Source organism: Myodes glareolus, chromosome 1 (assembly GCF_982192425.1).
Source record: "Myodes glareolus chromosome 1, mMyoGla1.1, whole genome shotgun sequence".
NCBI classification, from domain to species: Eukaryota; Metazoa; Chordata; class Mammalia; order Rodentia; family Cricetidae; genus Myodes; species Myodes glareolus.
The window spans coordinates 87,416,274-87,432,445 of NC_142026.1; the positions used below are offsets into that span (position 1 = coordinate 87,416,274).

Genomic DNA, 16,172 nt, shown 5'->3' on the forward strand with positions numbered 1-16,172 from the left:
CTTCACAGTCCGTGTCTTTATCTCTGATTTAAACAACATTGTGAGCCTGGCCCCGCTGGGGAGGTGGGAGGCCATAAGAGCACAAATCCCGTAGCTTATGCGTAGGAAGACCTCTCTGTTCCCCAGGGAGAGAGCAGAGCATCCTTCAGGACTTTCTGATGATGACAGTGTTCAAATAGAACATTGGGTGTTTCCAATTTTCTTCCAAGGTTCAACAAAACTTTCCTAAGAGAATCTATTTTTTTTTAATTTAAGCAGTTTCAATGTTAAGAAGTATTCTGTAACAGCATGCAGATATGAAAACAGGTTCTGGCCCTGTAATGGGCAGGGTTGTCACCACAATTTTTATTGTTTTCCTACCAAACGTTTACTTTTGTGTGTTCTGGTTGCTTCTCAAACTCTCAGCCCAGCATCCCTTCCCAAGATATTAATTTGAACACAGTTTTATCTGAGGAGTCCTCTGCTCCTTTATTTCTACTGAGAGAGAAATAACATTGACACTTCCATTGAAAAGAGAGAACAGGCCCATGCCTTTCCTGGTAGACACGGTTGAAAAGAGAAAACAGGCCCGTGCCTTTCCTGGTAGACATGGTTGAGACCTTAGGCAGCCGCTCTCAGCCTGCAGCTCCCCAGGGTGCCCTTTCCTCAGGCATCCAGATGCTCAGGGTTGGCCGGTCATATCAGCCACGTGAGAGGAACAAGTCTAGAAACCAGAATTGTTCTGGTCATCTAGCTGTCCACAGAACAGGCCCCGCTACAGTAAGAGGAAACACCTAGTAACAGCCAGGAGGAGGGCTAAACTGGGCACCGCCTCCACATGACAAAGCTGGAAAGATATTTAAGAACATGGTTCACTGCCAACCACTTCCTTAGACTTTTCAACTCCAGTATCAACAGATGCGTGCGCGCGCGCACACACACACACCATGACTTTTATCTAAAATCTTCACAAAGGGAATAATGTGTTTCATAAAACATTAAAAATGCTTTAGGCAACAGAAGTATCTCGATTCTTTTTCTCCAAGTGCTTAACAGACAAATGTAATTGGAAATGTTTGGAGCATGCGCACTCTTTAATTTGGAATTATGCAAAATTTGACCATTATTCACCACAACCTGAAGCAAAGCTGGGCAGATGGCACAGCAAGTGAGCTACCTGTCAAATGTGAGTTCAAGTCCTTCCCATCTGGGCCAGAGTAACCGCCACGGCCTGACCTTTAAGGTCTGTTTAGAGGAAATGGCCTGGCATGTTTTACATTTGAAAAGCTATTTAGCTGCCCTGTTTGACAAGGTTTTTGAGAAGGATGAAAATTAATTATGATTGCAGCATTGCTACAATGATGTGGTCGGCTAATTAGATTCCATGCAAAAACAGGCAAGAAGAATTGGTTCCACTGGTTCTTCTGCAGCCTTGCAGCCTTCATGCCAAGAATAATGAAATGGCTTCTTGGTTTCTTAATTTTTAAATATTTTGGCCAAACCTTAAATGTCTGGGATTCTGCAGTCAAGCTAATTTAAGGCTTCGTGTGAACTAAGACAGCACCTGACTGGGAGTCCCTGTATGGGGACACAGCTCCAGTCCCCATTAGACTTGAACTAGGTCCTAATTCTCCTTCAAAAGCTCCTTGAGGTTTCTTTGACTTGTTTGGGCATATGTTAACTTGGGGACACCAGGGAGCCACTGGTAAGGGTAAGCAGGACATTTGGGAAGCTTACAGTCCCTGGAAGAGGTACCAGGAGTCTACAGGGACAGGGCAAAAACAGTTGAGCTGAGCGATTTTTCCAGATCTCCCTACTTTCACCCAGCAATTCTGTCGACAGGAATTACGTGCCGCTCTTTGAGACAAGGACCTAACGTCAGAGCAGCGGCACCTAGCACTAGCGATCAGTCCGCAAGGCAGTCTGCTCCTTGCTTCTAACATCTTAAAGATTCTCCCCAAGGTCTGATTCAAGGTCATTTTGTCACATACAAAATTAAGAGACATCAAGCTCCTCTGAAACCTGATCAAGTTTCCATTCAGTGGGAAGTTCTGGGACATTCTTCTCCTTCTCTGTCATAATTCAAGTCCAACCACCGCTGTATAGCTAGCAAAGATCTTGCAGTGACCTGCCACACTTCTTCAAACAGGGACCATCAAAGTGGGTCCCGTAGCACAGCATGGATCTTTCCTGTGGTCTTCGCCTACATGTTAGCTGATCCGTACAGTAGGTGGCTCCATGCAAGTGGCCACACCTTTCTTTTTCTGGAGCAGGACATCTGGCTGAGAGCTGAGAGGTCAAAACCCCTCCAGCTCCCTTGCCAGCTGAGACCTCGCTTAGGCTGCAACCCAAGGGGAGACGCCTTTTCCAATTCACATTGTGGCTGTGGCAGACCCCGAGTTACTCTTGACCCCCACCCTCCCCAGATCCACCTTTAAGAAAAAGGATTGCCCAGGAGTTCTCTAGTCTAAATAAACAAAAGGAAAGCACTTGACAAAGAATAGCAGCAAAGAGGTCACCCTTCTGCCCAGTAAACCGTGGCTCCGTCCCTCTCTGGACACAGCTGCAAAGGGTAGAAAATCAATTCTTTTTTCTTATTATTTCACAGTGAAGGAGTGAAAACCTATTTGTAAATTGAATTAAGCCCAATAAAAACACGTCTGTGTATTTGTTGGAGACTAGAAAAATTAGCCATAGACTCAGCTACAGAATGCAGCCACGTAACCCGAAATCAGGGCTCTCCTATTTCACGCGTTGTTGAGACAGTTTTTCTTCTCCCTTCTTTTTCTTCAAGAAATGCCCATAGCAAAATGTCACTGAGATTCTCCTGCACGCCACCATCTCAGCCCGCAGCAAGAGTCTGGGAAGGAAGGGGCTCCAAATCTTTGTTTAGGCAGACAGTCGTGTCCAAATTCTTACCTCGTCGGTCAGTCAATAGGGAATCTGGAACCCTCCAGATCACACTTCCTTCTCAAGTGGCAATCTGGGGTGCTAGCTATGGAATTGGTCCCCTTTCCCTGTGCAGGCCAGGTCTTGATTATAGAAGCCCAGCCATTGAGTCTGAAAGGGCAGGCCACCGCCGTCTGCGTGCTGAAATCTCATTAGTAGTCTGCCCTCTGGTGGAGCAATGGAGGACTTCAGTAGCTAGGACTAGAAAACATCTTTTCCTCGTTTCTCTTTGAGCGAGCAAAAACCTTCAAGCTTTCCAGATAGTGCAAGGCGAGGCAGTCACCCCAGAGCTGACTCCAGTGGGGCTCATGCTGGTGGGTCCCCAGAACAGGGAGAGGGCGCTCCTGCCACGGGCCACACCAGAGCCCCTCCAAGGATAAGGTCCTTCTCTCACTTTGACGGCCCCCTCGGGGGTACTCTGTGGGTGATAGCGTTCAGTTATCCACTCTGTCATGACACAAATAGCACCTATAAAGATGACCAGCATGTCAGGGACACTAAATGTAATAGGCTTTTGTGATTTTTTTTTCTGGCAAATCAATAACACAGTTGAGCCTTTGAAAGGGGCCATCTGGAATGTTAGAAATGGCAAAGATGCACACATTTCATTAAAAAGTCTCTGTGGGTGTTGCTTTTGAGAAGACAGTCTACTTGTGACGTTGGCTGGGTGCTGGTCAGGCAGAAGATGACTCCGCGAACTTCAGAACTTAGCTTGCTTCAGCTTCTCAATGTGGTAGCAGAGTTTGAGGGCGGGTCCCAGCTTCAGGCCCAGGTATTTCATGACCATGTCACTCCTCAGCAACAGCAAGGCATGGCCGTCAATCTCCTGGGGGCAGGGTCGGGAAAAGAAAACCCAGATGGCAGTTAGGGCAGCCAAATGGCAGCTCCGGTCAAGCTGTGCTAAGCAGGCAACTTAAGGGCAGGCGAGTCAGTGAGGGAGCATATGCTTTTGGTTCTGGGAGAGCCTCTGGGAACAACTCAAGCAGACATACATGATGCCCTCCTTTTCCTGTCCCTCCCAGAAGTCGTCTAATACTTTGTACCTTTCAGAGTCCCGACTGCTCCCGGCGGAAGGAATCTAAAATAACTTCACCAACATTCCTGCTATCCCATGGATGATCATTTTTGTCATCCAACTAAATCCATCCACAGGCAGGTCAGCCCGAGGGGACCCTGACTGATGCTCCTGGCTTTAAAGAGGATCACGAAGCTGGGAAGGGCAAGCAGATTTATCTTAAAATCCAAACCTGTATCCCTGCAAACACATGGATCTCAGCCTGTGGAAACCCTGGCGAGACCCTACCTGACCCACAGAAGTGAAGACAAGCAAAGTCCATTGTCTTAGGCCCTGAATTTGTACAATTTGTTATACCTTCAATCCAAAATTAATACAGTAGGCTGAACAAGTAACAAATTAATTATTACCTCTCTCCTCACTTTATATATTTCAGAAGGAGCTAAGTGATTTTAACATTTATATGAAGGTTATGTATGAGTGAGGCCTCATGTAACGTATTAATGTGTATTTTCTCATTTAACCCTCTAAGCCAGTTGTTCTCAACTTGTGGGGTCAAATGACCTTTTCACAAGGGTTGCCGAAGATGACTGGAAAACACAGACATTTACATTATGATTCATAACAGTAGCAAAATTATAGTTAGGAATGAAAAATATTATGGTTGGGGTCACAACCGTATTAAAGGGTCACAGTGGTCAGAAGGTTGAGAACCACTGCTCTAAGCAGTAAGAACAGGCTGGATCACAGTTTGCCTGGAGTATTGCAGGTATGCTACAAATGACTGTTGGATGCATGCAGGTTGGGTGGGTGGATGGGTGGGTAGATGGACGGGTAGATGGATGGATGGGTGGGGGAGAATGGGTAGGTAGGTGGGTGGATGGGTGGGTAGATGGATGGGTAGATGGATGTATGGGTGGGGGAGAATGGGTAGGTAGGTGGGTGGATGGATGGATAGATGAATGGGTGGATGGAGAGTGGGTGGGTGGGGGTAAGTGGGTAGGTGGGAGGGTGGGTGGATGGGTAGGTAGATGGATGGATGGGTGGGGGTGAGTAGGTAGGTGGGTGGGTGGATGGATGGGTGGATGGATGGATGGATATGTGGGCAGAAAAGCAGTCAAGGCCCAAGAGAGAGAACAGAAGAGAAAAATATCCCTTAGAAACAGAAAACTGAGGGTTGCTCTGCTCTGACAAGTCTGTGCTTGCCTCTGTCTCTCATCTCTGGCTCACTCAAGACCGATCGCCAGCATTTGGGGGATCCTGAACTCCTCTCTCCTTCCACACACCCCATTCCCGGGCCCTCCCTCCAGACCCACTACTTCCATACATGTTTTCTGAAGAGATCCACGTGAGGCCCCAGAGCCTGAGGGTCAGCATCTTTCACAAACCGAACCACATCCTCCACAGTCCAGGTAGAAGGGTTTCTGCTGCTTGGTCGCCTGGCATCCTGCACCTCTGGAGAGGGGCTCGAGGCTGGAAGGAGTGAGCAGAGAAGGGGGACCATGAGCCAGTGAAACTCATCCCTCACCTGGTGCTGCCTACTTGGCCTAAGCACCCCTAGCTGGCCTGGGAGAAGTCTTTAGTGCTCTGAAGTCCACAGCATGGCCAAGTGACCCTGTGACGGGTGAATTCTGTCATTGGCTGCTCAGCAAGAGCAAGGGGCAGAGGAAAGCACCTGTTCTGTGCCGTGCTGTGCAGGGAGGGAAGTTTTGGAAAAGGTTTTGTCCTTCACAAACAGAAATTCTGGTTCAGCCTAGCTTTCCAGACCCTCTGTCCAGGGCTCTGTCTGCTGGGGTCTATCCTGGAGTCTGCTATAGTTGGGTATTGGTAACTGGGGCTGGTGAGCTGAGAGCTAAGTGTTAGTAAAATGGGCCTCTGCCTGCTATGGGACCAAGCGATACTGGGCCCTCTCTGGGTCCTCTGGAGATGGCAGGGGACCATGTGTTTGGGCCTTCAGTTTTGGACTTTGCAGAATGACTAATCTGTCACTTCACCTCCAGCAATCCTGGAGGGTCCACCTATATCTGGTCTCAGAGGAAGTCGATGTGATCTGACTGCTTCCTCTCTCGCCAGCACTAGGTTCTTCTGAGTCCTTAGAAGGATGCCTCTCCTGCTGGCCTTTCTCCCCGCCCTCCCTGATGAATCTTTGGTTAACTCACACTGCTAATGGTGTGGCTAATCTCTATTGTCGGCATGACTGAATTTAGAATCACCCAGGAGCTGCACCTCTGGGAAGCATGTCCAGAGAGAAGGGAAGGAAGACACACTTTGAATGTGGGTGGCTCCACCCAGAGGCTGGGGCCTCAGACTGAATAGGGTAATGGTGGAGAAAGCCAGTGCGCTTTAGTTTTAATGCGAATTCGATACATGCTAGAGTCATTTGGAAGAAGGAACCTCATTTGAGACCATGCTCCCACCAGATCGTCTGTAGACAAGCCTGTGGTGCATTGTCTTGATTGATGTTGCTGTGGGAGGACCCAGCCGGCTCACTGTGGGCAGTGCCACCCCTGGGCTGGTGGTCCTCGGGGCTATAAGCAAGTAGGCCAAGTAAACCACTCGGCAGCGTTCCTCCATGGTCGCGGTATCAGTTTCTTTCTCCAGGTTCCTGCCTTGAGTGCCCTCCATAATTATCCTGGATGATGACCACGGGCTGTGAGATGAATTAAGCCCTTTCCCCCTAAGTTGCTTTAGGCCTTGGTGTTTTATCATTACAATGGAATCCCTAGCTATGAGCCAGGTCAGCACCAGCATTCCCTCTTTTCTGCTTTCTGGTCCACCCAGAATGGAGCACACTCTACTGCCCCACCTCACACAACTTCTGCTTCCAGGCCCAACATGTCCTAAGGAGATGTACCCCAAAACTGTGAGCTGACATAGGCCCTGTCTCTCTTTAGCTGCTTCTTGTTAAGTATTCGTTCACAGGAATGAGAAAAGTAAGAAGTACATCCATACACCTATCCCCTGAAACAATTTTTCCATGAGTCTCCTTGGTTCTGCTCTTTTCTGTCTAGCATGACTGGCTCTGCCTCAGGCTGTCCCTGAGATCGAGAGGTGTCTGTAGACATCTGCCACTCAAGGTCCCTCTGAGTCCCCGTTGCCTATGCACTGTATTGCCAAGTCAAGGACTGTATTGTGATTCCTTAGTACCTTTCCTTCCTAGACACAGAGGAAGGACTTTGGGCTGGGGGACCTACAGACAAACCCTGGGGCTTCACCTGTTTATGATTAGACCACAGTTTATCTTAGACCATGGCAGCGTTCTCTAGCCAGAGAGGTTGGTTACTGGTACTGAACTGAGCAAGCACTGGGCCTTCTGGTCAACCTACCACAGGTGCTCCCCAGAGAGAAGGCGCCCTACACATCCACCTGGAACACTGTTTATGGCCCACTTTCCTATTGCTTCCCTATTTACCCTTCTCCTTCCCACTGATACCCCACCAACCATCAAAGCCCAGGGATTAGGAGCTGGGGAGATGGCTCGGTGGCTAAAACACTTGCCGTACAAGCGTGAGAACCTGAGTTTGAATCCCTTAAACTGACATAAAAAGAAGATTCATAGCAAAAGTGTCTGTAGTCCCAGGACTCCTAAAAGAATGGAAGAGGTGGGGGCCAGAAGATTCCCTGGAAGCCTGTGAGGCAGCTAGGCTGATGTACATAGCAGAGAACAGCAAGCAGACCCTGCCTTGGACAAAGTGGGAAGGCAAGGACCCAACACCCAAGGTTGTCTTTGAACCTCCGCATGTGTACAATGACTGTGTACAATGACAGAGTGCCATTCACACACAAATGTACGGGTACATGACATAGCCACATGTATACACATACACATGAATAAAATGACAGAGACAGTGAGACACACACACACACAGAAAAAGAGAGAGAGAGAGAGAGAGAGAGAGAGAGAGAGAGAGAGAAAACACAAGAGCCTGCAGCTCAGAGACCGTTATCAGGCCCCCTGTGATCACCATGGCCATTCCTCTTGCTATCATCTGCCTCCCCATCTGCTCTCGGGCTCTTCTTTCTCCTCCTAGGATGCTTCCCACATCCTTTCAGAACCATCACTCATGTACTTTTCTGTAACCTTTAGACTTTAATTCCCTGAGAATCCTCCAGGTTCATTTCACAATCATGTACCAAGCACTTGCTCCCCTGACTTGGTCTTGGGAGAGGTTTGTGGTGAACGATACAACCCAAACCCTCTCATTACAGGGTCATATATTACATTGACCCTTCCACAGCTGGGCAGACAATAAGTAGACTCGGAGCGTGGATTTGATGATTGTGACCTGGATCGGTATGTTTTGCAGAAACATGCTAGCTTTGTGGAAGTGATTTGTGCTTCAAGGCTAGAAAAAAGACCACGATTCTGAACAAACAGCAGTATCTCTATAGGATAATTCCAGAAGCGGAGAAGCTGGTGCCTTCTCTAAGTCTTAGGAGGAAGCAGTTTTCTTCCATGCTTCCCCTCCCTCTTTCGCTGAGCCTAAGAAGTACCTAGCGCTCATGTACTGAGACAAGCAAACCATCACATTTCTGAATCTGTGCTAGCTGAAAATTGGATTTACTTTGACTTTTTTTTCCCCCCCGCTGACCTTTCCCTGTTGGACATGGAAGAGTCCCATAAGGAGGTTTGGTACCAGGCATCTCACTGAGAAACTGTTAATGCTCTCCAGAGCCTTCCAACACTGATGCACACTAGTGAAAGATAATTTTTTTTCTTCATGTAGAGACATCTGCACTCAACATGGGGCTGAAGAATCACAGAAATCACATCTGTCTTCAGGGCCCGCCCACGGGAGCATGGCTATTAATCAGGGTGGTAATAGATGTCCTGACTACAAAGGCGGCAAGTCTTTAGTCCCGAGAATGATTCTGAAGTGATGAGAGCAGAGGTCAAATCTAATTTGCTAGACTTGGCAGGAAGGAGGGAAAGTCCGGCCCACTGATAAGATCCTGCGCTTAGACCCGAGGTCCTATGAGCGAGGTTAGGAACAGCAGCCACTGTCTGCAGCTGAGCAGAGGGCTCCTGTCTTTGAGGAGGGCACTCTCAGGGAAGGCTGTAGAGAGCAGATACTGAAGCAAGTGTTCTCCATGCTCAGGACTTGGTGCCAACTGTGGGCATTTCCCCGCTTTTCAGGATGGTGGAAGAGCAGTCAGGGTAGCTCAGGAGTCTTTTTGAGGGGCCTTTTAGGAATACAAGACAGAACAGCAGGTCACCTAAGGCACGGCTCAAGAGTTGCTCCTCATCCAAAACACATAAAGTCACATTGGAGGAGGGAAACGGAACTTTCCAGCAACGGGTTTGCAAAGCCTGGGCAGGTCTGTACTCACAGAGAAAAATCAACACACCACCACACCCTGCTCCAGCCACTGGGAAGGTGTCAGAAAGACAGATGTGTCCAGTCCGACCCAGTAAGGGCAGGAAGATGTGACAGATCAACCGTCAGCCATGATGGATTGAATGAATCGTGCTCCTGTGTGAACAGAGCATGCGCAATGCTCGTTACCCACCGCGTTCCCTGGCGCTGGGGAAAGCAGTGCTTGATCAGGCTGCTTCCTGTGGGCTGTGGATGTGAAAAGTGAGACCCACTGATGAATGGGTATATAATTAAGTCTTGTTGCTCCTGAAGCCAAATTCATGGTTAACAGAAAAATAGACCACCGGCAGACTCAGGGTTGAAAAGCAATTCCCCGGCCCCTTCTGAAGTACAGGTACCACATCTGCGGATCTCTTTCTGTCTTATGCATTCCCACGAGCACACAGATAATTGGTCTTTGCTCATTTATAAATTAGGGGAAACTTCAGCTAACAGTGTGGGGGCGTGGAACAAGCGAGTGATGAGCCAGGACGAGCCAGGAACCAGAGCTCCCTCCCTCCCTTCCACAGCTGTACCCAGCTGCGCACTTTTCTGGAGCGTAGGAGAGGTGTGTGGCAGGATCGGCACGCTCTGCCCAAAGTCAGGCAGCGTCTGACCCAGTGTACCACGGGCTGCTGACATTGACACCTCTGCAGGCCTCGGGCGTGTGTCAAAGGCTAGGCAGGGTGTGAGATGCTCAGGCTAGCCCGCAATCTATGCAGAATCAGGTAAGCTGGAACAATGTTGTCTCATTCTCTTTCAATGACAAGAGAGAAGGAACCCCAGTGTCTCCTTAGCTTTTAATCAGTTTTTTCTATTAATCCTTCAAGACCAGCTGCCCTGCCAACATGACAGAAGACGCCCCTGGGGACCAGCAGGCCGGGCTGGGCAGCTGATGCTGTAGCCTCCACCCTCTGGCCTTGACAAGCAATGTGGATCTCTGCCAGGAGCCGCAGGACACCTCTCCTTCATGGGGCTCAAATGTCACTTCTCACGTCAGTGGGTTCCATCACACCTCCCTGGAGCCTTTTCTGACTCCCAAGGTGAGAGGGTCCAGCACCCCCCTTCGAACATTGTAACAGCAGCCTCTCTCCATCCAGTACTGTCTCAGCAACCCCCCAATACTGTCTCAGCAGCCCCCCTAACACTGTCTCAGCAACCCCCTAATACTGTCACAGCAACCCCCCTAACACTATCTCAGCAACCCCCCTAATACCGTCTCAGCAACCCCCCTAGTATGTCTCAGCAACCCCCTTAGTACTATCTCAGCAACCCCCCTAGTACTGTCTCAGCAACCCCCCTAGTATGTCTCAGCAACCCCCCTAATACTGTCTCAGCAACCCCCCTAATACTGTCTCAGCAACCCCCCTAATACTGTCCCAGAAACCCCTAATACTGTCTCAGCAACCCCCCTAGTATGTCTCAGCAACCTCCCTAATACTGTCTCAGCAACCCCCCTAGTATGTCTCAGCAACCCCCCCAATACTGTCTCAGTAACCCCCCTAATACTGTCTCAGCAACCCCCCTAATACTATCTCAGCAACCCCCCTAGTACTGTCTCAGCAACCCCCCTAGTATGTCTCAGCAACCCCCCTAATACTGTCTCAGCAACCCCCTAATACTGTCTCAGCAACCCCCCTAATACTGTCTCAGCAACCCCCCTAATACTGTCTCAGCAACCCCCCTAATACTATCTCAGCAACCCCCAGTACTGTCTCAGTAACCCCCCTAGTACTGTCTCAGCAACCCCCCTAGTACTGTCTCAGCAACCCCCCTAGTACTGTCTCAGCAACCCCCCTAGTATGTCTCAGCAACCCCCCTAATACTGTCTCAGCAACCCCCCTAATACTGTCTCAGCAACCCCCCTAATACTGTCTCAGCAATCCCCCTAATACTATCTCAGCAACCCCCCTAGTACTGTCTCAGCAACCCCCCTAGTACTGTCTCACCAACCCCCCTAGTATGTCTCAGCAACCCCCCTAATACTGTCTCAGCAACCCCCTAATACTGTCTCAGCAACCTCCCTAATACTGTCTCAGTAACCCCCCTAGTATGTCTCAGCAACTCCCTAACACTATCTCAGCAACCCCCCTAATACCGTCTCAGCAACCCCCCTAGTATGTCTCAGCAACCCCCTTAGTACTATCTCAGCAACCCCCCTAATACTGTCTCAGCAACCCCCCTAGTACTGCCTCAGCAACCCCCCTAGTACTGTCCCAGCAACCCCTAATACTATCTCAGCAACCCCCCTAGTACTATCTCAGCAACCCCCCTAGTACTGTCTCAGCAACCCCCCTAGTACTATCTCAGCAACCCCCCTAATACTGTCTCAGCAACCCCCCTAGTACTATCTCAGCAACCCCCCTAGTACTGTCTCAGCAACCCCCTAATACTGTCTCAGCAGCCCCCCTAGTATGTCCCAGCAGCCCCCCCCATCCAGTACCGCCACTGTCACAGAGGTCCCACTTCCACCTCCAAGGGCAATCACAAGAGCGTGCTAAGGTCCGTCTCTCTGGAAGGGGATCCATCTGCCCTGTTCACGACACCATCCTCAGACCTGAGAAGACCTCAGACTGCCCGGTGCCCAGTGAACACCTGCTGACCAGAACATAGTGTTTCCCTGTCATCTGGGGTGGAAGCATCAAACAGGATAACGTTATAGACGCCAGCATTAACCCCAAAGCTAGTTGGCATTCTTCTCAGTCATCTCACAAATGTCCAGTAGACCATGCCCCTAAATCCCACCACCACCAACCAGCACATTCCCCTGCTCAAAACTGTGTGGTTTACAGTCACTGTAAGTGAAGCCCCATCTGCCTGACACGGACCCCAAACCATCCAGTGGGATTTCCTGCATTATCCCAGTCCCAACTCCTTTCTCTCCACGGCGAGGAAGCCCTTTTTTGCCTCTGCAGATGCCAGCCTCACATGAGCCCCCATCCTCATCATTTCTCTAGCAAAAACCATCTCTGCTCCTCTCTGGCAGAGCATCCCTTGGAAGCCGACTCCAGCCCACAGGAAACATTTGCGCTACAACAACAGTGTCAGATTTATTTTGTTTCTGACCCTACAGCTTGGCACTGCCTGTGGCTGGGAATTCCATAGCCCGTTCAGGAAGCTTTTGTTATCTGAAACCTCTTTACAGTCCTTTATAGCTCTGGCTGATTGTCTGGGATGAGGGTAGAAGCTCTCAAATATTCACCTGAGATTCAGCTCAAACTCCAGGGAAACCACAGCCTGTGCTGCACCTCGGTGGTATTGTCAGGCGCAGGCAGACGCTGGCACTGGGTGCAGCTCCAGGGGCAGCAGGAGGCTGGGCTGGTGCTTCACACCCGAGGGAAAGGCAGCTGAGAACCAGTCACCTCGTCCCTCCCTCCCCTCCTGCCTGCAGCCTGGTGCAGCTCTCTAGACTCTGTGGTTCCAAACCATTGTGATTAGTAGCTAGGGAGAAAACCCATTTCTAGGTTTCTTCCCGGGTTTATGAGCTGGGTCAATCCCATTGAAGAGAAACAGTTCCTTGGTGCCAACTGATTTCACCTGGGTGTAATTTCAGAGGAACATCAAACAGTCCTCGGGAGAGACAAGGCTTTAGCAGAGAGAAGAGGAGAGAGGAGGAGCCGCAGCAGGGTGCAGGCTGGCGGGCTAGTGAGGTTGGGTAGTGAGGCTGAGGCTTTCCCTCTGCCTTGGGTTCTGCCACTCAGCTCAGCATCCTGAACCACCATGGTAGTTAGGCAAGTTTGCTTCAAGCAAAGCAACTGTGGGGGCCCTTGATAAAGAGTCTCAGTGGAGCTGGATTCCTGTCCACTTTCACCCTTTCCTCCATCCTCTTCCACCTCAGAAGGGACCCCAAGAAACCGTGCAAGCAGAGGTCCTGGAGTGTTTGGATATACCCAAACTTTGGAGTTAGCCACATCAGTTAGGTTCACAGCTGACAGACCTCTTGATCCTCATTACCCGGAACTGTACCCGGTAACACAGCCTAGGAACAACATATTATAACATGGTAAGTCCTAAGTCCAGTAGAAATCAGCCCACGGTTGATGCTCGCTAAGTGAAAGTCTAACACAAGTCTCCTTTTGCTCGGACCCTCAGGTATTCAAATACAAGTGACACCCTCACAAAACTGGTTCCTCTAGTGTGTGGCAGGACAGAGTAATACTTAGAGAATAAAGTACCAGGGGAGGAAAAACAGAGAATGCAAGCATTCTTCATAAGGACATGTTGCTCAGACTGCTAACTGCCTGCACAACACCTCTTCCCCTTCCTCCTTGCCCCACGCTTCTTCATAATAGGGTCCCTGATGTCCACCTGGAATTCAAACTACATTTCCCAGCTTCCTTTGCAGCTATTGGTCATGTGACTCAATTCTAGAAAATTGATGAGATGTAGCAGAAAGGGAACGTTCTTTCAGAGACATGAGGCACAACCCTCTGTCCCCTTTTCTCTCACCTACGTCCCCCTCTCTCTACCAAGACGGCATGGCTGAGCGGTGGCTGAGCGGCTTGCTCCCGTATTTCCACTGTCCCTTTAGCGCCCTGCAAGGGCACCATAAATGGAGTCCTTACACTGAAGAGTTCTGCAGTTATAAAGTGAATCAATTAATTTTCTGCCTTTTAGAACCACCTCTTCCTCAAGGGTCCCTGCTGATCCTTTCATCCGTGGCCAGCAGCGGCCCATTTGGGGCTTGTATGTCTGGGATGGGTGAAGGTGTCTGAGGGAAGTGTGCAGAGGGTCGTGAACCTTACAGAACAGCTCACATGTATGACTCCTGGCAGCCACTGGAAGAGGGATCTGGACCTAGAGAAGAGACAGCCAGCCCAATGGGGGGGGGTGACAGAGGAGTAAGCTGAAGACCCCGACTCTGGCCTCGGGTCCCCTTCAGCAGTTTCAGCTGTGGCTCCCCACAGCTATGGTCTGTAGAGGGATGTATTCACGGATCTGTGGCATTAGTATTTATTAACCACTTACTATGGCCGTAGGCCTTCTACTAAAGCTACATGCAAATGTGTTTAACATCCCCGTGGTTCTATGAGGGAGGGGTGGCTGGTCCTAACACTTTAATGTCTCAGGGAAGGAAACAGAAACACAGAGAAACCAGGGCTGAAAGGGGCCATCCAGTTAGAGGACAGCAAACCCAGAATTCCAGGGGGCTTCATTCACAAAACCATCCATCCTGTTCCATCGTTTCTAATCCATTAATGAAATCCCAAAGCTTGAGAATGACTTTGTGAAGCAGGGGTACCCAATCCTGTGACATTGCACTACGATGTCAAGTGACATATGCTACAATAACTTCACTGTTACCCTGGTTACAGGAGGCCCACAGGCTGCAGGCTGGGCCTTCCTGTTGTAAGGCATCTACCGGAACAGCCTCCACGTAGTTCCTAGAGTCCCACGTCCCTTTGAACACTTTCGTGTATTACTTTCCTCTGCGAGGGACAGGACAGGAGGGCCAAATGACCAGCACTGAGACACTTTGTCTTTTCTGCTTTCTCCAGTGAACTTCTGTCTTGGATGATTTAATCAATCTCCCACTATGTAAAAGACAATTTTTCCCCAAGTCTACTGCTGTTTTCTTCTGGACACAGAGCTGGGCTCCCCCCACCCCCCGGCTAAGTGGGATGTAATGACCTAATCTTGCCAATGGATCGTGAATGGGATCCATGCCCATCCTGTCCAGGGCATCATGTGTGTCCTCCTCACTCCCATCCACTAGATGCAGGGTATGGTGGGGACACAAGACGAGCAGAGCAGGGGCCCTGGGTTGAGAGGGAGCACCACCCCTTGGTGTCTTGAACTAAGATGTCAATGGCATTTGATCGAGTGGACATTTTGTAATCTATTAATTATTCCTACCTAATGTGTCATTTTTGTCATTTATGATCAAAAAGTGAGACTGACTGCCTATAGGGATGACAAAAATCCAAGGAGCTTGTGGAAAGTCCTGGTTTCCAGAAGTGTCAAATCACGGTACTCTAATCCTCCCCACCCCCTCACACACCCCTGCCCACTTCCCACGCTGCGCTGTGTCTCCAGGGCAAGGGTGGAAACCATTCGACCCCCAGGAAGCCAGGCCATGCGTTATGTTACCACATCTGTTTCCTTCGCCTTCATTCCTCTTGGGGCTGGAGGCTGGGAACCTCAGTCCGGGTGTTGATGGCCCACCCGAGGGCACAGGGTTGGTACGGGAAACACTGGTGGTAGTGGCAGGGCCTCCTCCAAGGTGGCAGTCTCCAGAGTTCAGCCTCTTGTAGTACTGGGAGGAGGAGTGGGCCAAAGAGCCCCTGTGGCTAAAGGCAGCGGAGGAGGTGTCCATGCTGTAGCGGTCCATGCCCACAGGGTTGGCCAGACACTCTTCAGCAGTGGCTGCCTGGGCTGCAAAGTAAGGATGCAGGGAGAGAGATGAGAGGGCTGTCCGGGGAGCCCGCCCCCCCCTCCCTCCCGCCAAGCCGCAGTCATGAAACCCTGCTCCAACACGGTCACTGTTACCAGCAAACTTGTGCAAAGAGGAGAAATGAACACAGAATAGTCCAGAGCGCACTGGGAGCAGATTGAGGTCTTGCCTCACCAGAGAGGGACCAAAAGATGGGTTCTTCCATGTTTAGAAGGAACAGTGGCCATCTTGGCCCTTAAAGAATTAATAGTTCTGCTTGTGAATGTGTGTGTGTGTGTGTGTGTGTGTGTGTGTGTGTGTGTGTGTGTAGGCGTGTGCATGTGTCTGTGTAGGTGTGTGTGTAGAGGTACGTGTGTGTGTCAGGATGTGTAGGGGATGTGTGTGTGTGTATGTGTGTGAGTAAAGGTCCAGATGCATCATGGAGATAAAAATAAAAGAGGAAACCATTCTAGCCCCACTCCCACCTAGTCAAAACCAT

General features: G+C 49.9%; 1 protein-coding gene across 4 annotated transcripts in view; it reads right to left on the bottom strand.

The window, feature by feature from the left end:
- Positions 1-442: 442 nt before the first annotated feature.
- Positions 443-16,172, bottom strand: part of Scml4 (Scm polycomb group protein like 4) — a 106,023-nt gene continuing 90,293 nt past the window's right edge. For 2 of the 4 annotated variants that reach the window (XM_085690855.2, XM_085690858.2), the window contains 3 exons: positions 15,319-15,675; positions 5,271-5,416; positions 443-3,754 (listed from right to left, as the gene is read on the bottom strand). In XM_085690855.2, coding sequence (XP_085546981.1) covers positions 3,629-3,754; positions 5,271-5,416; positions 15,319-15,675 — 629 coding nt within the window. In that variant the 3' untranslated portion in view covers positions 443-3,628. Of the gene's footprint in view, positions 3,755-5,270; positions 5,417-12,324; positions 13,280-15,318; positions 15,676-16,172 lie in introns of those variants that run through there. The other 2 variants (XM_048425051.3, XM_048425057.3) reach the window with 2 other exon arrangements.